This window comes from Vulpes vulpes, chromosome X (genome assembly GCF_048418805.1).
Source record: "Vulpes vulpes isolate BD-2025 chromosome X, VulVul3, whole genome shotgun sequence".
Taxonomy (NCBI): Eukaryota; Metazoa; Chordata; class Mammalia; order Carnivora; family Canidae; genus Vulpes; species Vulpes vulpes.
In genome coordinates, this window is record NC_132796.1 from 36,065,224 (window position 1) to 36,086,516 (window position 21,293).

The window sequence follows — 21,293 nt, forward strand, 5'->3', positions numbered from 1 at the left end:
TCTACACATAGGCCAGTCACTGAACATAGGATACCTGAATGTGAAGAAAAGCTAATAGGCTGTTTTATTAACAAACATATTAGCAACACGTCAAATTGAAGTTTGACATTATTAGCTGTGTGAGATGTACCATTATTAAAGTTTTAGAATGACCACTATGTTGGAAACCTCTTGTGACAAGGTCCTGAATAAAGTTACCTTGGGTTACCCGAGTTACTGAAGTTGTATTAGCAAATCCTGTTGGTACAACTTTCAGAATATATCTGGAAACTTTGTCTTTACCCCTTCCATCATTACCACTCTAGCCCTGCCAGGCAGGACCATCTCTTGTTTGCCTGCTTCCACCTGTGAGCCCCTGGTTCACTGCATCACCAACAAAGCAATGTACTGCTGTTACCGTGGAAAGTCAGATCATAGGTTGCTCAAAATTCTCCAGGGAATCCTCATTTCACTCAGAATAGAAGTCAAAGCCCCTCCCTCTCTCCTCCTTTCCTCTCTAACCTCATCTACCTACCCACTCTTCTCATGGCTTATTTTACCCCAAGCCACACTGGCCTCCTTGATATTCTGCAAATAGGTCTGTTATGCTCCTGCTTTTAGTGCCTTTGCACTGGCTGTTCCTTGTACCCAGAATGCTCTGGATATCTGTCAGCTCACCTTCTCTCCTCCTGTGAGTCCTTGCTCAGATGTCAGCTTCTCAATATGGCCTGCTCTGACCACTCTGTTTAAAACTGCAACCCCTTCTCTAAGCAGTCCCTATCCCTTTGGCTGCTCTTTTTTTCTCCAGCAGTACATTTCATCTCCTAACCTACCATATAGTTGACTTATTTATGCTCATTGGTTAGTGTTGGTGTCCCTGAACTAGAAAAGTCAGTTTGCTCCATGGGGGCAGTGATTCTGTCTGTTTTGCTCATTGATCTAGCTCTGGTTCCTAGATAGTGCCCAATACACAGGAAGCACTCGATGCATAGTTTTGGATGAGTGTCTTAAGAAAAATTTACTCAAATTCAAAATTGCTGAGTAGCTAAACGTGGGTATTCCATTTACTCATACAAAATGTGTAGATTCAGGTACTGAAATATTTTATATATAATATAATATATGATATAAAGGATATCAACATCAATGTGTGCTCTGTATTGTGTCCACCTGCCAACTGAACGATGGTACCAGAAAGTTGGTTTCTTCTTACTTGAGGTTTGAGAATTACTTCTATCTTCTCTTCCTCAGCACATTCCTGGGTGTTTCCTCAAAATTATTTGGCATGTGCCTTAGGAATAATAAACAAATAAAATCTAATGCAAAACTAAATTTGAGCCTTTCTGTGAAATGCCCTCTTATCTTTATGTAACTACCCCATGATGCAAATGTGACCTCCATGAAACTTCTCTGGCTCTTTTAATGCTATTTCCCCACCCTCTACCTTGGACAATAATGGTTTTGCTTGTCCGTAAAGGTGGCCATAGACAAGTTCTTATCCTTGTGCACATACATCACTCTTTCAAACAGAAGGTACAATCTATTTTTTCTCCTCCTGAATCCAGGCTAGTCTTGTAACCTATTGGTCAACATAATGCAGAGAACATGACACAGTTGTCAGCTTCAGGCCAAGGCTTCAAGAGGCCTGGCAACTTCCATTTTTGCTTATTTGGGGCCGTTAGACATTGTCCTGCTTAAGAGGGGGCCCCATGAAGATAGAGAGAGGGCAGGAGGAGGGAGGGAGGGAGGAGTACCTTGAATGAGAGACTACGAAGAGGGCCCAGCCAGCTCCCAGCTGTTGTGGTCACTTCAGCTGACATGCCACAAGAGTGAAGCCTGTGTGGGGACTAGCCATGCTACCTGAGCCCACAGTCTGTCAAATAGAATTGAGCAGTCCCCCATCAAGCTCTGCCCCAAACTGCAGAACTGTGAGCAAATAATTGGCAGTTGTTGTCTGAAGTCACCAGGTTTAGTTGCGTGCTGATCTGCAGCCATCGGTAATAGATACACTGCCTCATCTCCCTACTGAGATCATCATAATACCTCTAGGTCTCCAAGCACGGCATTTTGCATGAAAGCAGGCACTTGAATATTTGTTGAATAAATCAACCAGAAGGTAAATGAGAAGCTGAAGCATGATATTCAAATATAACTACTTTGGGATTTTGTTTGGTTTTGGATTATCATATCAAATACCATGACTAATCAAAAGCTGACTGTATTATCAAAAGTATTACAGTACAGTATATTGTCAATCATTATTTATTATATGATGTTTATATCATTACTTTTCAAGAAGAGAACTCAAAATAAAATTGCCCCTTGAGCAAAAGTGTTTTTAACGCAGTGCTATTATATGAACTAGGAATCTATACATTTTAAGTTTTCAAAGTGTAATTTTTATCATATAATTTATAATATATACAAGGAGAGAGCTTTTACTCTTTATATATGCATTTTAATATATTAATTAAATGCAGAAGAGTAACACAGCCTGTTACTATCATTAACAATTTCCCTCCTAAAAAATGAGTGGGAAATATCAGAAAGGGAGACAGAACATGAGAGACTCCTAACTCTGGGAAACGAACAAGGGGTTGTAGAAAGGGAGGTGGGCGGGGTATGGGGGTGACTGGGTGACGGGCACTGAGGGGGGCACTTGATGGCATGAGCACTGGGTGTTATTCTATATGTTGGCAAATTGAACACCAATAAAAAATAAATTAAAAAAACAATTTCTCTCCTTTTATTTTTTTTACACTTCTTGCTCTTTGCATAACTGAAAAACACTTTTCTACAAAAGTACAATGTATCCAGTGGGCTGTTCAGTATTGAGTATTGATATTAACCATCTTGTTTTCCTATCACCACATTTGAAAACAGTAAGATATTTTATAACTCATGTGCATTTTCTACATTTCTCCCATGATTTTTTTCATTTGCTATGGTAAACATTCCACTAGACTGTTTTTGGAATTGCTCATGCTTTTACTTCAGTTTTAACCACAAGAATTATATTTTATTTTATTTTTTAAGTTTTATTTTTTATGCATGACAGACACAGAATGAGAGAGAGAGAGAAAGAGAGGCAGAGGGAGAAGCAGACTCCCTGTGGGGGGCCTGATGCAGGACTCGATCCCAGGGCCCTGGGATCATGACCTGAGCCAAAGGCAGATGCTCAACCACTGAGCAACGCAGGTGCCCCTAACCACAAGAATTTTAATTAAAATTTCCCAAACGTTCTAGAAAATTTAAACTGTACTTAGTAATTTCTTTAACCATTAAAAGACATTGAAGAAGCCAGGCATTCGATAATATGTTTTAAAGGAAGGAGAGCCCCATGTCTGTGGATGCTGTGTGTTAGAGAGAGACCAGTAACAAAATGCCAGAAAGAGAAAGTAGGTAGTAGGGCTAGAGAGACATCAGGGGGCTCTTAGCAATTCAAGGCCTTGGAAGGGGCTGGGTGTCAGGTGGAAGGCCCATTGGTTTTCTTTCTGGTGAGTCTCCACATTCTGCCTGACACCATTGCATACCAGGGATTGACAGTTCTCATGAACTTGATACTGGGAGCAAAAAAAATGGTGACTCTTTTGTACTGCAACACTACGAAGATAAAAGCATATGATGAACTTTTCTTATATGAACCAAGTAAACCAATTATCAACCAACCTCCCCCCCCATTAACTTAGGATAGGATATTATCTGGTTCTTCCTATGTGTTGGTTTTTTTCATTTCTCTTATACACATAATGGCAAAAGAAGAATAACAGAATTTCAGAATACATGTACATTTTAATAAGAATAAGGAAATTGAAATGATAAAATTGTTCCTGTTAAGAATGTGTATGACTCTTCAAATATAAAGCAGTTAAATAAATATTTATTTGGAAGTAAAATTAACCTTAAGATGCTCTCCGTAAGATGAGTAATGAAATACTTCTGATCATTATCACTTATCAGTTTCTCTTCATAAACATTAAAGTTAGTGACAAAAATAACTTACCTTCACATCCCTGTGAATTATGTTATTATCATGACAGTAGCGTAGAGCTTCTAGTATCTGTCTCATGTAATGACTGTAGAAAAACAAAAGAAATCTAAAACTGTAATAACATTTTTTTATTTTTAAAACTTAATATATAGCATCCCTAGTTTGTAACTCCCACCTTCATGTGCACTGCCCATGGACACTTTTCATTTGAGTAGACACGACTGGTGGAATGTGAGGCTTCATAATGAAAAAGCTGGCAGACTCATGAGTTTATAAGCTTCATGAAGAAATAATGTGTTCTGTATTTTCTAAGATAACCAAGTCAAAAGAATTTCACACAGTTTATAAGTAAAATAGCTATGCAAAGGAAAAATTCAAGCTGAAAATATGGGTGAGGTGGAGAAGCAAGTCTCAGACACTCGGTTAATTCTACTTAGTTACAATGGATTGCTATTAAGTGAACAGTGCTCAGAGGTACACCATGGATTCTGAATTAAGGGGTGAGAGCCTTTTATCTGCTGGCAGAGGCTGGCTCTCTGCCTTATTTCCATTTAGCTCTAAGGACAAATAAGAGGAAAGAACCGCTTTGTGCGTAAAATTTCTTTTTGCAACATAATCAAATTTTAGTTGGGGCATCTTTTAACAAAGCAGAGTTGTTCTGGGCCTAAATCCTAGGAAGTTGGACTCATCAGGAGGCCAGCAGGGGTCTGCAGAGGCTTTCCCTCCACCCCCAGGTGCAGGTGAAAACAGGAGGAGTCAGCATTTTGAAGAACAGTCATTAAAAAGTGCTAACAGGGTCAACTAGCAACAGTGTATCACCAGAGTAAAAGCTGTATTCAGTATTACCTCAGAGGTCACTTTGACTTCTCTCCATTAATTCTAAAGTTCTTCATTTAATCCTATTTCTTTCTGTCAAGTGTCTTCTTATCCTTTCTTCCTCTGTATTTTACTCCCTTCGTGTCTTTCTCTTTTTTCCTATTATCCCCCCTCCTTTTTCATTTTCCCCTTTTCCTTCCCAATCAGCCATGACATGGAAATGCAATATACACATTACTTATTATATATTTATTGCTTTTATCTTTCCAGATCTTATATTCCTCACACTTTAAAGAAATAAAAACTAAATAATTTACCAGTACTTGTGCATGCCGTTGTGTGTATCTTTGTGGAATGCCATTGTGTGTATCTTTGTGACTCAAAAAAAATTTTCCCCCCTCTCTTGCTATACAACTAAAAGGCATTTCTGCCAAGTTCCCTTTTGGGTATGCTACTATCAAATTCACATGAACATCCCTCTCATTGGCATATGCATTATTTCATGTGCTACAATTGATCAGAAGGTTCCATTTTTAAAATGAAAAGTAGGAAAAAAAACCCCCAATAACCCTAGACTTATCACTGTCTCTTCACAACTGGGCTGTAAAGCACAAAACTTGGCTCATGCGGTTCTTAGTTGTCACGTCAATTTTTCTTACTTTGCAAATGCACACAAAAGGGGTTGTGGTCATATGATCTTTGCCTGAGCCTGTGCAGCCTATAATTTTCTGTTTAAGTTAGGGATACTTAACTTGGTCCTTTTCTGGCTCAAATCAGGCTTTGAAGGCTACGTGATCCCTGAAATGGTAGAGACAAATGTAAAAGTGCTTTGTAAACTCTAAACCACGCTACAAAGGGTAAGTCATTATTACAATACTATTATTATTGTTTAGTCAAAGGTTTAGGAACAGCCTATTTGTGCATCTAGATGTGAACATTAGAATAGTGGGTAAGTTTTTTTTTTTTTTTTAAAGATTTTTATGGGACTCAATCCCAGGGCTGGGATTACACCCTGAGCCTAAGACAAATGCTCAAACACTGAGCCACCCAGGCGTCCCAGTGGGTAAGTTTAAATTAGGTAATGTGGACATAGCTTACACCTACAGTATAGACTACTTTGGATACATAGTACTAAGACGGCCACTTATATATCTTTAGCCCGAGGAAAATTCCTATCTCAAAGCCTCATTAAGAAAAAAAACCCTCAGTGAATGAGCATTTTAACCTAATTATCAGAGTACTCAATTATTTGACCCAAATATACATACATATCAGAATCTCTGGAGTGTGTTGGGGGAGGATACACTTTTTTCTTCCCAGATATTACAGATTTAAAGTGATCTTTCTCTACTCTCCCAGTCATGACTCTGGCAGGCTGTGCACGTGAACAGTGTGCAAGCAGAATAAAAAGAGAAGCAAAATCTACCCACACAGCCTAGAATTGCTGACTAAATTTTAATTAGAAAGCTTCATTTTCATGACTCATCACAGTAGCCTATACTTTCAGAGAAACTTCGCAATACATAAGTTTGCCTGTAAGGATCGGGAATGAGGACAACTTAGGGGAAGGAAAGAACTGGCCTGCAAACCACTGACTTCTGATGGAAGGCTCCAATTCCATGGTGGTGGAGGAAAAGAGGGGAGGAGACTCTAGGTAAAGAGATTAACTAATGCTCCTGCTAAGCAGAAGAGACCTTATCCCTGAAATGCTCTTAAAAGAATGTGCCTGGCTAAGGATTACCTATGGTAAATGGAACCTGGGATCTTTGAGGTATGGCTGACTTCCTGGAGAAGGTCATGGAAGCTATACAACACCCTGAGGCTTGGTACAATGGAGATGTCTCGTAATTGCAATGCTCCCTTCTGTGTGTGGGATACCACAAACCTCATGTAGAGACCTCATCTACTCTGGGCCAGAGGTGCATTTCTGAGGTGGGAAGCTGCCCTTGAAAATCCAGACCTCTCTGTTTCAGCTGAGCCTTTTGATTGTATCGTTGTAATTATTTAGTAAAGCTTGGTACTAGGTAAGAACATCACTCTGGTTTGTTAAGAGTTTGATTTGATAATCTGATTATGTTAGCATATTCCACAACTCATCATTCTTGAAAGAACAGAGGTAATCACTAATTGGGTTGTAAGGATTGTATGCAGTTTTATTTTATGCCATGCTTTGCTGCTTCTTTTGAAGCTCAGCCAGTTGGAGAAAAACATTATCAATTTGATTACTTGGTGCCTCGGAGTCTTCTTGCAGTTGGTCTCACTAGAATACTGATACAAGCTAAATTTCCCAACAATGAATCACACAATCAGAGAGGAGGAGGGAAGGTCTGAAGTCATCTGGTTGAATGCTCTACAACCAAAGGAAGGCTCTACATACCCTTGTTGTATGGTTACTGATCCTCTGCAAAAGGGGACATGCCTAATACTACTTTGTGAGGATGCCCCTCCCTGCCTTTTGTAATTTTTAGGAAGGGTGTTTAATTGTGCCTAATTTCTCTTTTTTGCAGTGTCATCTACTGGTCCCAAGGCTACTCTTTACTGTACCATTCTGGAAAGTTCCTTTCATTTCACTGTATGGCATCACCTCTACATAGGACTATTCTCCTTATCCTGACACCTAGGCCAGTGGCACAGACAGGCTCAAAGTTGAGGAAAAGCCACATGGATGAGTGGGGAACACAGTAAAAGTGGTACCGGTTTAGTATTAACCCCGACAGCACACGTGCCAGGTACCCAAAGTGTTACCGTGGTTCAAATGGACAAAAGGCATCTTACTTCATCAAGCTTCACTGTTTTATAAAAATCAGAATTTTTAGTTTTCACTACTTGATGCTGCTGTTGAAAGAGATTAAGATGGGAAAGTACAAAAGACAGGGTGCTTCAAATTCTTGAAGTATAAACAATGATAAGTATAAACAATGATACACAAGGACCTGAGAGTTTCATTTAGTTGGATAAAGTGATTTACCGCTGTATCATAAGAAGAATCAAGAATGCATGGTCTATTTTGGTATTAAAGAATGCTTTTAAATTCTGAAGCAGAATACAGAATAAAAATTTTAAATTGTACGAAATTTTAATTTGATACGAACTCAAAACTAATAGAAAAATGGGATTAAGAAAGCCTGTTAGAGCTGTAGGTTTGAATCCTTCAACATATTATGGTTGGTGACTAAGCAGATCCCATGTATTAAAAAGACAACCCACCAAAGTCGGTATTTATGATATGATTGAATGCCACCAAGGCAGAAAGTTATACTGCTCTAAATCTATGAGCAAGTGGCCTGGTGCATGGCCCCTGTGATTGTTCAACTTTACTCCTTATTTTGAGCTATTAGTTCTTCACAACAATTTGACTTAGAACAACAGCCACCATTTGCTTGGCCTGAAGATCACACACTGGCCTGAAGCAAATATATTTAGCAGGAAAACTGTGCTTTTATTTTTATTCCTTCTACTGTTCTGGGCATTTCATCAGATTAACCAGTCACATAACAATCTGCTATCACTAAAAGGCAGAGTAAAGAACTAATAAGGCACATCTGCCCAAAACACACAAAAATCCAAATTTGCATCTTCTTAATTCTTGAGCTATGAAATATCTCCTGGAATTAAAGTCATCAGAAATGGGAAACATAGCAGTACTATGTTGAGCTGTAAACCTGTATTAATAGATAAATTAATTGTTCAGTATTTTGCATTTCCAGTCATTACTTTGGTCCCACTAACGCACACTAAAACTGACATGCTCCTTGTAGGAAAGAGTGGCAGTATGCTCATCATCAGTTCAAAAAGCAGGTCACTTCATATGATTTCTTTGTCATTTCCTTCTTTTATTTCTGCCTTGACCTCTGGGGAGTCAATACGAATGATGAATGACTTACCTGGCTACAGCTTCACTGTATACAAAACCAGCATCAGCTCGCTTTACGATTTCAAAACACAGATCTGCTCCATCCATACTGTGGAGAAATGTGAAAAAGAATGTAAGAAGAAATTGCAGGAAGAAAATACTGAAAATGAATACACTATAATAAAGTTATTAGTTGGCTTACAACTAATGATTCCAATAAGTTATTTAAATCTCCTTTCTTTTGATGAAAAATAGACAAATTAGAAAGGAGATTATAACCATCTTAACACTGAAAATCTACATGGAAAGAAATACAAAGAACAAGCAAATGGTAGCATCAAATAGCATAAGGTGTAGAAAACTGGCCATCAATTTCCTGTAAGTTATCACAACAAAAAGTCTCAGAAAAGGGCAATGCTGGGGATTATGGGCATATTTTTGAGTCAAGTTCCAAAATTACTTGTACCTAGCCACATCACGTAATATTTTAAGAATCCAACAAGGATTCTAAAATATTTTGCTGTAGTTATCACCACTAACTGGGAATTCAGGCTACATACTGTAGAAGGAAAAAAATAGCTAATTCATAATTTATTTTGGCTTATATTTCCATTACCAAAGTCAATGGCCACAAACATATTCTTTTTTTTCAATACAAACATATTCTAGCAAACTGATGTGTTGGTGACAGAATAATACTATCTTGCCCCAAACTTAAAAGTGGTTTTCTTTTCTAGTTCTTAGCAGATCAGTAAGGTCTGTTGCTGTGTCAGCCACACCTTGCCTCTTCTTCCTATTCTAGCTGATGGCTCTTCAAGAATACCTCGCTCTCTAGACAGGCCAGTCTTATTACTATTCCCTGAACATTTTCTTTCTTTTTTGGCATATGTTTCTGCATATATTGTTCCCCATATTCAAAATCTACCTTAATCCAAGGTCCCATTCCAATCCCACCTCTCCAGAAAGCCCCCTCGGTGGATTACCAGCTACATTAAGGCTTTCATTTGTTTAAATTCTATAACCCTATATGTCCATATCATAACATTTGACACACACATTTAGCATTTACATACATACATATATACATATATATGAAACATTGCAGATTATATCTATTAATGAAATTATTCAAATATTAAGTTAGCCAACATCTTCATAATGCTTTCAGGCTTATGAAATGTTTTCAAATCCAATATTTCATTCATTCACTTATTCAGTAGCTCAGACTCCAGTATATCTGCTGTAGCTATTACACTGAGGAAACAGACTTCTAGAAGAGAAAGTAAAGAAACTATTCATTACTATTACTAATAATTACTAATTAGGTATTAATAATCATTATTAATTAATTGCTATTCACCAAGCAAAATGGGAAACGCTCCTTGTTATATTTTCATTCTTATAGTCACCCCATGATGTCAGCATTCTTTTCATTCTCAATTTCCCTAAGTAAGTAGAGAAGTATGTGACAGAGATACAAATCAAATCTGTATCTATATTCAATGCTCTTCCCATTATCTTTAGCTACACCTATTGGGTGTGCAAGGAGCAAATGCACATATTCAAGCTCAACAGTTCAACAACAGTGTAAAGTCCTAAGAACAAGTATGCTTTATACTTTCAACATATTCCCACCCAATACCCAGCAGAAGACTGAGCACACAGTAAATATTTAATGAATAACTGACTATATTATTTAAAACTTGGTGTGGTTTTATATAAAAGAAAACATTTTCACATTTATACAAGGCTTTGCAACACTTTCATAGTTTCTAATTCACAGCTAATTAAACATTTTCCAAAGTCAAATAGGATTCTTCTTCGTAAAAAAATCTTTGTGATGGCATAGTCTACTCTCAAGTATGGTAGTGACCACTTTCCACCATCAGAAATAAAGCCCAAATGAATGTGGTCACACACCTTGTGAACAATCCTGATCACTTGTTAGAGTACAAGTCCTTTAAGCGGAGTTGTACTTGTCCTGTAGAGGTCAAGGGGCATATACAATAACACTTTTGATACACTCCTGGAAAATATTTAACATATTCTACTGCCCCCACTAATTGTGAAAGTGTTCTTTCCTCTCTACCCTGCCTCCACTAGGATGACTATGCCTTTTTAATCTTTGCCATCCAGATAAGAGGGGGGAAAAGTCATGATTGCTTTAATTTGCATTTCCTTGATTACTAAGAGGGTGAATATTTTTTATTTCTTTGTATTGTGGGGAGGAAATAAATACTATTTTTTTAATAAATTAATTTTTTATTGGTGTTCAATTTGCCAACATACAGAATAACACCCAGTGCTCATCTCGTCAAGTGTCCCCCTCAGTGCCCGTCACCCATTCACCCCCACCCCCCCCGCCCTCCTCCCCTTCCACCACCCCTAGTTCATTTCCCAGAGTTAGGAGTCTTTATGTTCTGTCTCCCTTTCTGATATTTCCCACACATTTCTTCTCCCTTCCCTTATATTCCCTTTCACTATTATTTATATTCCCCAAATGAATGAGGACTGTTTGTCCTTCTCTGATTGACTTAAGCGGACTGCGGTTTAAGCTGGTGGCTTGATCTCTAGGAGCACTAAAAGACCCCTCACAGTGAGGGAATTACAGCTTTTGTTTAGGCGATTTCCTTTTTAATTGTGAAATGTGAGGATGAGTACTACTCAGCTCAGATGAGAGAGGAGTTAGGCAAAGGACAGTTGAATTGATTGCACCACCAAGCAATAAGAATCTGGGAGCTCTCCTGAGAGCTGGAAGACAACTTTTTGGAGGCACCTGGAAGAGGGAAAAAAGGAATTTTGGAGGTAGCAGGTAGTCAAGTGGTGAGAGGCCAATGCCTACTAAGAGAACCAGTCAGTGAGAAACAACTGGAAATTATTTACTGCCCTATAATTATCAGCATGGATCAGTTCACTTTTTTCTGGTCATATCTGAAATACTAATATTTGAAATGACAGTCTCTACAAATGCACAGACACACGTAGTTTCAGGTTTCTACTCTCTCCCATTGATCTTCTCTTTTACCTAGTATCAAACCATTTTTATCAAACCATACTGTAATAGTGTTTTTTATTTTATTTATGTTTTAGGTAAGCTCCATGTCCAACATGGGGCTTGAACGCATGACCCTAAAATCAAGTGTCACATGTTCTACCAACTGAGCCAGCCAAGGCACCTCTGTAAGAGCACATTTTAACATTTGGAAAAATAAGTCATTTCATTATTATTCTTCATCAACATTTTCTTGTGAATTTTTCCTCCCTGCTGAACTTTAAAATGTGTTAAATGCTAAAAATCGTTAATATTTTGGCTGAGATAGTATTATATTTATAGGGTAACGTCTAGACATTAACATTTTTCTCATATTCTCATCTATGAATGTGATATGCTCTCCATTTCCTTTCATGTCTCTAAGTTGTAGTTTTAAGGTTTTCTTCATATTAGCTCCAAATATTGATTATTGGGTTTTTTCTCCCAGTACACTTTTGGTTGCTCTTATAAATGGGATCTTTTGGTCATTGTACATTTTTAATACAATGGTTCACAACTGGGGATACCAAACAAAATCACCTGTGTAACTTTTTAAATATATGGCCATATTCTCTGAGGGGCTAGTCTGAAAGTCAGTCATCACTGCAACAGTAGTCTTCTATTATGAAAGTTGTTTGATTAGTTATTTGTAATTCTGATGTTAAAGTAAAAGGGGCAATTCATTAATTTTTAATTTTATGAGATACAGAGAAACTGAAATACTATTTCCACAAATTTCACTTATCATGGATCTTTAAAAAATATATATTCATAATACAAACCTGATTAACAACTTTGAACAAAAAGTTTGATGTCCTCAAATCTTTGATAATCTTTATTTGCTAATACTTAAGGCAAGCATTACAGCTTCTTTTATTTAAAGCTTTTTCTCTTTGCTTCTCATGTTAAAGTGTTTCTGGGGCTGCCAAGAAGCTTCAAAAAGTGTGTTCTAAATTTCTTTGTTTGGTTCTACTCTGAGGGAATAAAATAAGAAGGAGGAAACCCCTGCTTTAAAGAGTATGGGGCGGGGGGGGGGGGGGGGGGGGGCGGGGGCAGCCCTGGTGGCGCAGCAGTTTAGCGCCGACTGCAGCCCGGGGTATGATCCTGGAGACCTGGGATTGAGTCCCACATCGGGCTTCCTGAATGGAGCCTGCTTCTCCCTCTCTGCCTGTGTCTCTGCCTCTCTCTCGCTCTCTCTGAATGAATAAATAAATAAATCTTAAAAAGAATAAAGAGTATGGGGAATGCCTCTAACCTCTATGCAGAGAGAAACTATGGGAGGTTGACTCTTACTTGTGAAAAGTGGTGGGATCACGAATGATCTTAGCTGTCCCTTCCTACTGTCTGTCTGAAATTTTTAACATTTTACACTAAACATGCATTACTTATATAATTAGAAAATTTTCCAAACAAATATGCCAAACAAAACAAATCACAGGTCTAGAGGCACAATGTATGGCTAGTCGTATGTTGAAGGGATTAGAATATGCCATCCCAAAATATGCCACTTTGGCAGAGGAGTAGTTTGAGCTGAAGGCAATTGAAAAACAGCAGAGGAAGAACTCTCTGCTCTCCTCCATTCTGCCTAGAAACAGGGCTCAAATTTACCTTTGTAAAGATGTTCCCCTCTTGTTACTAGGAAGAGAACTACTCTCATCTATATAACAAACTTGACCAAACAACTCTTACAGACCATACATTTCTTAGTCGCCTACCCACAACTCACCTCCAACGTGAGACACCCAAACTACAAACTAACCCCCCTTCCCATGTCTAGTCTCTTCATACTTTATTACTGTTTATTAAAATGATATGTAAGTGTCTGGGTTTAACTACCTTTTTGTGATTTTCACTTTTTCCCCAGTAAGGCTGTCCTGCAGCCCCACTGAGTCCTGCCATGTGCAGACAAAATAAAAAAAGCTTTATTTTCTCCTATCAAAGTCTTGTGTTGGTCAGTTTAATTCACAGATCCAGTAACTTAATCTAAGGGAGTAAAGGTTTTTTCCTTTTCTATGATGTGTTTTCTGTAAAAGCAGAAAAAGAGGGAGCTTGTCGGAGACTCACACTGGATCAGACGAAGAAGTGCTTCTCAACTGTGGTGAGGAACCAGTTTTTTTCCCCCCTCAGGTATATTATTAATTGGTATTTTTATAAAATATAAAATCATATGCTTTGATTTCACAGCAATGTCAAATTGCTCTAACAGCTTCTAAATGTTTACTCTCAATTTCTGTATTTATCTCATTATAGACTGGTAACAGTTGGTAGATTGGAATTCATCAGCAAACTTCTTTGAGGAACACTGTAAAGGCCAGACTAAATTTGAATTTCCCTGACCAGCATTTCCTCTGAAGGTGACAAAAACAACTATAGAACTGGATGAAATTTAAAAAAATTTTTTTAAGCTTAAAGAATTAACAGTATAGTGAGTGAAAAACTATCTAGTGGTGGGGGGGGTAGTTTTGAGCTCAGAGGTGTACAAATGCTGCTTCTGCCCTCAGGGTAGGCAGCAGGCCAGGAAAAGGAGCCAGCCATGGAAGGGGTAGGGGTGCATATTTGAGGAATTCTGAAGAATGGAGGAGGCAGACTGACAGGGTGGGTCCTGACCCTGGAAGGGTCAGATGTCAGATTGACAGGGTCCAACTGCTTTTTCACTACTATAGTGATCCAAGAGGAAAGACAGAGCCTTTCTTTTGCCTACCCCAGAGGAGCCCGTCAAAGGCTAAGGACCTGATAAAACACCCCATGCTCTGGGCTGGGGTGATAAAGAGCTTTATTTTGAAAAGCAGGGTAAAGAATATATTATGGTACATCTTATACTAGTAGCATAGAAAAATCCCAATGTCTACCATGAAGAGAAAAGCTCCACTTAAAAACTTCAGCAAGGATCAACACGTTATTTTAAAAAAAGTGACACCATAGATTTTAAAAAAGCAAATAGAAATTTCTGAATTAAAAAACCTAATGCCAAAATTAAGAACCTAAGCAGATTAGGTAGTTAAAGAGAAAAACTAGTGAACCAGAAGATGTAGTCAGACTGAAGCATGGAGAGACAAAACATGGAAAATATGAAAGTGAGGGTAAGAAAGGATTACAGTAAGAGGGTCAGCATCTATTTTTATTGTAGTTTCAAAAGTAAAAAGAAGGGTACCTGACTGGCTCAGTTGGGTGGAACGTGCAACTCTTGATCATGGGGTCTTAAGTTCGAGCCCCACATTAGGTGTAGAGATTACTAATGGATAGATAAATAGATAAATAAGTACATAAAAAGTGAAAAGAAAATGTAGCAGAAGGAATACTGAAAATATAATGTCTGATAATAACCCAGAAATGATTAAAGATCTCAGTAAACACCAAACAGTAAAGAAATCCATAGTTAGACACACATCTGTGAAAACTGCAGAAACCAAAGAAAACCTCAAAAACAGTGAAAGAAAAGAACAGACTGTGGGACCCAAGGAATTTAACAAAAATCCTCTACCCCTGGACAAGCAGAGCAGGACTAATTCCATTTTGTGCCATCTCATGTATAACCCCCACATGACCTGCTTATTGCTTAAGGCACTCCCCCACCCTAGTCAAGCCGCTGAGCACACCCTTACCAGCTCATATAGGAATGCGGAACCCCAACCACCAAAGAATGTAAACCCCACCTTTTACCCACCAAACCTGTGTGCCAATTCTGACCAGAATGATAGGCTAGTTCAAACGGTCACTATAGGGTAAATTGTAAATCAATTGGCCACCTGCGTGTGGACCGACATGACTGTACAACTTTCTGTGTGTGTTACAATCTCATTGGCCACTGGCCCTGCTACACCAGTTAAGACTGCTATACCTCTTAGCCTAGGGGTCCACGTCCCTGCTCCGCTGTGTCACTTGGACCCAAGCTCGAGCTTGCAAATAAACCCTCATGCGCTTGCATCAGTGTCGGCTCCTTGGTGGTTTCTCGGATACGCAATCTTGGGCACAACACAGACTTTTAGGCTGATGGCTGCCTTCTCAATGGCAACAGTAGAAGCCAGAATACAGTAGAAAGGAATCTTAAAATCAAATTAGCTGCCAACCTAAAATTCTCTTCTCACCAAAAAACCCCTTAAAAAATAAAGGTGAACAAATTTCTTTAAGAAAAGCAAGGAAACCAAGAGAATTTGTCAGCAGCATACCTATCCCTAAAAGAAATACAAAAGAATATTCCTCAAGTAGAAGGAAAAATGAAGTCAAATGAAAACTGAGAGATGCAGTGAAGCATGAAAAACGTAAAATATGGTAACTATGTAAGTGAAACTAAATGAACAATAATTACACAAAACAATTATTTTCTCTCTCCAGAGAAAGAGACCAGGTAATATATAACTATTGAGAAAGAGGGGGAGAGAAATTGATCTTAAATAAAAATACTTGACAACAATAACATATAGGTCAAGAGGCATACTGTAATTTCTAGGACAACCACTAAGTTCTCTAATTATTTGCTGTCAGGGCCCTTTTCTACTTAAAGATCATGGAGAACCCCAAAAGGATTGTATTTATGTAGATTTTGTCTATCAATATTTGCTGCATTAAAAATTAAAATCTGGAAATGTAAAAAAGTTTAAAATGACAATAAACCAATTACATGTTAACAGAAATAATATTTTTTTCATGAAAATTATCTATTCTAAAACAAAACAAATTTAATGGGAAGAATGGAATTGCTTGATATTTCCCAAATCATTTTTGATTTCTGGTTTAATAGAAGACAGAATCTCATATCTGCTTCTACATTCAATCTGTTACAATATGTTATTTGTTTGAAGAAAATGAAGAAAATCTGGCCTCACACAGATATATAATTGGAAGAAGGAGGTCTATTTTAATAGCCCTTTCAGATATGTGAGAATATTCTTGACACTGCACCCAAGACTCAAAAAGTGGTAGTTTCTTAAAGGTAAACTGCAATGTGGATTCTGAAACCATATCAATGAACTTTTGGTATTGTGTTACATTATAATCCACTCTTCTGTCTTGTTCTTTGAATGGATCTTTTACCTGTGGCTTGACTTTGCAACATCACATATTAGTCATCTGAAAAATACTGGTCCACTGAGTTATGCAAATTTTCTCTCTCTATATATAAATATTTAAAGATTTTATTTATTTATTCATGAGAGACACAGAGAGAGTGAGAGGCAGAGACACAGCCAGAGGGAGAAGGAGCAGGCTCCATGCAGGGAACTTGAGGAGGGACTCGATCCCGGGACTCCAGAATCACGCCCTGGGCCCAAGGCAGGTGCTAAACCACTGAGCCACCCAGAGACCCCCAGATTTTCTAAATATTGACACATCTCATTACATGGTATAAAAAAAAAAATCCACATTCATTCATATCACCATTGATTACATTAGAAACATTCTTTAAGTCTTGGGAAGCTGTTAAGCACATGGTGGCAGATACGTTTTCCAAAATTGTAATTTTCACTTGAAAATTTGAATGTTATCATTGGTGACAACTACTGTGAGTCGTTTCCCTTGAAACAGCAGGCTTACTTCATTTTTGATTAAATGTCTGCCATATACTCAAGTTTGAGTAACTGTGGTTTGTCTGTTAGTCATTCTTTCAAGTAAAAATGATGTTACATATGCACAAAACTCTAGTTCTACTTACAACTCAAGACATCACACAAGTGTTTTTCTGAAAACCAGTGAAATTTTAAGGCTTATAAGCACTCAGAGTATGTTTCCTAGTTACAATAGAGTTATGTTAGAAATAAATTGACACAGTAACTAGGAAATCCCCCAAATGCTTGCTTGGAAATTGAGAAGCTCATGCTAAATAACTCTATGAATCAGAAGAGAAATCATACTGAAAATCAGAAAATATTTTAACATTGATAATGATAAAAGTACATCTAAAAATTGTGCAGGATTGAGGCATTTCATTTCAGGATTGAGGTGCTGTCATTGTTTATACCACAAATACAGAAATAGCAGAAAGGAGGAGGTGGGCCATAGGTCCAGCCTTCCAATATGAGAAGCTACTCCCCCATCACTCCTCGGCATTGGAAAAACTTTTATTGAATCAGGTAGTCCACTGTTGATGGAAAAATACACCAACACAACCTTTCTGCATGGCAACTTCATAGTGCTTGACAAAAACCTTAAAAATGGCCATGTCCGCTGACCCAGTAATTTCATTCCAAGGGAAATAATCAGGGATATTTGCCAAGTTTTAATGAGAGGGGCTTATTATAGCTATTTATAATAGGAAGAAGTATGGCTATTTATAATAGGGAGAAGTATGAAACAATCTGAATAAATGTCCAACAATAGGAGAATTGTTAAATTGTGCTAAGTCCACAGGGTAGACTATTATGCAGCCATTAAAATGATGCTGTAGAAGTATATTTATTGATATAGAAAGACGTTCATAATATATTAAGTTGTATAAACATATATACACATATATATGCATACATATGTGTATATAGATGTACTGAAAATTTTTTAGGTATCAATAGGATGCTAAAGAGCAGATGGATATTCAAAATTTTTTGTTGTAACTTTTTGTTACTTAAACTATTTTTTTTTAATTTTTTTTATTTATTTATGATAGTCACAGAGAGAGAGAGAGAGAGAGGCAGAGACACAGGCAGAGGGAGAAGCAGGCTCCATGCACCGGGAGCCCGACGTGGGATTCGATCCTGGGTCTCCAGGATCGCGCCCTGGGCCAAAGGCAGGCGCCAAACCGCTGCGCCACCCAGGGATCCCCTTTTTGTTACTTAAAAAAAAAGAACAGGTACTACCACTTTTGTCACACTAAAAACAGCTCTCAATGTTAAAAAAAAAAAAAAAAGCAAAAATACCCCTTGAAAATGCAGCTAAAATGGTATTTGCAAAGTGGCTTATAAGTTTTTAAACTTTAAATTATTGAAATATAACAAATATTACAAATGCTGATGTAAAATATTACAAAATAAGAAAGCTAAGGTGATCTTCTATCAGGAGAAATTTTTTAAAAGAACAGTAAAGTCGAGACACCTGGGTGGCTCAGCAGTTAAAGTGCCTGCCTTCAGCCCAGGGCGTGATCCTGGAGTCCCGGGATCAAGTCCCACGTCAAGCTCCCTGCATGGAGCCTGCTTCTCCCTCTGCCTGTGTCTCTGCCTCTCTCTCTCTCTCTCTCTGTTCTCCCATGAATAAATAAATAAAATCTTAAAAAAAAAAAAGAACAGTAAAGTAAATCCAATGAAAGCAGAAGGAAATAATAATGAGCAGAAATTAATGAAGGAAGAAAAGAAATTAATGAAGTAAAAATAACACAGAGCAAGAACAAGGCAAAAAATAGGTTCTTTGAAAAGATTAATGAAACTGAACTGGAAAATCCCTAACGTTTGGAAATTGGACAATATACTTTTATTATACAGATCTCAGGATAAATCATTAGAAAATAAGGAAATGTCTTAGGCTGAATAACAAAATAAACCCATCAAAACTTGTAAAATGCAGGTAAAGTAGTGCTTCAGGGGGAATATACTGCTATAAACACATATATTAGGACTGAAAATTTATGAACCTCAGCTTCATCTGCATCAGCTATATAAAGATCATCAAATTAAACTCAAATTAGAAGGAAATAATAGAAATTAATGAAATTGAAAACAAACATATTAGAAGGATTAGCAAAAGCTAAAAGTTGTTCCCTATGATATGATTAATCTTTGGCAAAGAATGATTTAAAAAAACAGAGAAGACACATATAGCCGCCAATATTAAGAATGAAAAAAGGAGATATTTCATATCATCCTGCAGACATTAAAAAGATAACGCTGAAACTTTAGTTTGAAAATTCACATGAAATTGACAAACTTCTCAAAAAAATAAAACTCATCAAAGTGAACACAAAAATAATTAAGAAACCTAAATAATTCTTTACTGATTAATAGAACTGAATCAGTAATTAAAAACCTTCTGGAATAGAAAACTCTAGGCCTAGATGGCATTTCTGACAAGTTCTACTGAACATTTGGAGGAGAAATAAAATAAGAACAACAGTCTCCAATTCATTTTATGAAGTTAGCTCATAACCTAGATACTAAAAGCGTTAAGGACAGCATGACAAAATTAATGGACAATCTCACTAATGAACATAGATGCAAATAACACAAACAAAAAAGCAGCAAATCAAACCCAGCAATACATAAAAATTATATCAGGACCAAGTTGGATTTATCAGAGGAATGCAACATTGGGAATTCTATTAATGTAATTCTGAACACCAAGACTGACTAAAGAAGAAAAAATTAGGATAATCTCAGTAAGTGTCAAAAACACTTAAAAATTATGTATTTAAACTTTATGAAACTCTTAGATCAAGAACAAGATGAAAATGCCCACTCCGAAAACTTATATTCCACACTATTCTGGAGGTCCTAGCCAGCGCAGGAAGGGCAAGATAAAGAAATAAAATCTTGAAAAAGAAACAGATTGTCATTATTTGTAGGTGGTATAAACTGCACGTATAGACTATACGAAATAATCTAAGGTAAAATTAGAATTAATCAGAATTTAGCAAAATTATTCTCATAAATCAGAAGAAAATTTTTTAAGAATTTTTTTAAGAATGTAGAAATAAATGTCATAAAAAGATGCACAGGATCTGAAGAGAGAAAAGTCTCATCTTTATTAAGAGAAATTAAAGAACTAAATAAGTGGAGAGAAAATTATCCTTTCCATAGACTGGAAGATTCAATATTGTAAACAGCCAGGCTTTCCCAAATTGAAGCCAAAAATTCAACGGAATTCCAATCAAAATCCTAGCAGGCTTTGTGGAAACTGTCAAGCAGAATCTAAAATGCATTTGGCACTGTAAAAGGACAAAAAGATGCAAGATATTTTGGGAAGAATAATAAGGTAGGAAGATCGGCTCTACTTGATTTCAAAATTTCAGAATATAAGCTTGGTAAGTAAGACCATGCTATCGACAGTTGGACAAACAGGACGGTAGAACACAACGGAGAGCCTGGAAACAGATCCGTGCATCTATGGATGCTTGCTTGATTTATGACAAAGAGGCAACTGGAGAGTTTGTCACAAGGATCCTCTCTTCAAATCAGAATGTAGTCGGTTGGTCATGTGGACTAGGAGACATGTGCCTGGATGGGTCATAGCAGCACTGTTCACCATAGGCACCAAATGTCAACAACCCAAATGTCCATCAGTAGTAGAATGGAGAAAGCACTGGTGTATTCACACAACAGAATACTACACAGCAATGAAGGGAAACTAACTACCGGTACACAAAGGAATTGGGGCTGAATCCTAAAGACAAAACACTGAGAGAAAGAGGCAGACAAAGCTGAACACAAATTGTATGATTTCTTTTACATATGGTTCACAAACAGAAATAAGCTTATCTTGTCATGATAAAGCTGGCATTTACTGAGTGCTTACTATGTGACAGGTGTTTTTTAAGGGCTTTACTTGCATAAATTCATTTAATGGTTACAAGAAGTCTCTGAGATAGGGGGGTCATCACTACCCCTAGTTTACTTATGAGAAAATTGAGAAACAGGAAAGCTGAAGTAATTTGCCCAAGAGATCACACAAGCTGGTAGGTGGCACACCCAAGATTCAAACTCAGGCAA

General features: G+C 37.4%; 1 protein-coding gene across 21 annotated transcripts in view; it reads right to left on the minus strand.

The window, feature by feature from the left end:
• CASK (calcium/calmodulin dependent serine protein kinase) overlaps window positions 1-21,293 on the minus strand; it is a 351,423-nt gene that overhangs the window by 178,970 nt on the left and 151,160 nt on the right. For all 21 annotated transcript variants that reach the window (XM_072743849.1, XM_072743848.1, XM_072743845.1 and 18 more), the window contains exons 4-5: window positions 8,671-8,748; window positions 3,983-4,055 (exon numbers count right to left, since the gene is read on the minus strand). In XM_072743849.1, the coding sequence (XP_072599950.1) occupies window positions 3,983-4,055; window positions 8,671-8,748 (151 nt within the window). The remainder of the gene's footprint in view (window positions 1-3,982; window positions 4,056-8,670; window positions 8,749-21,293) is intronic.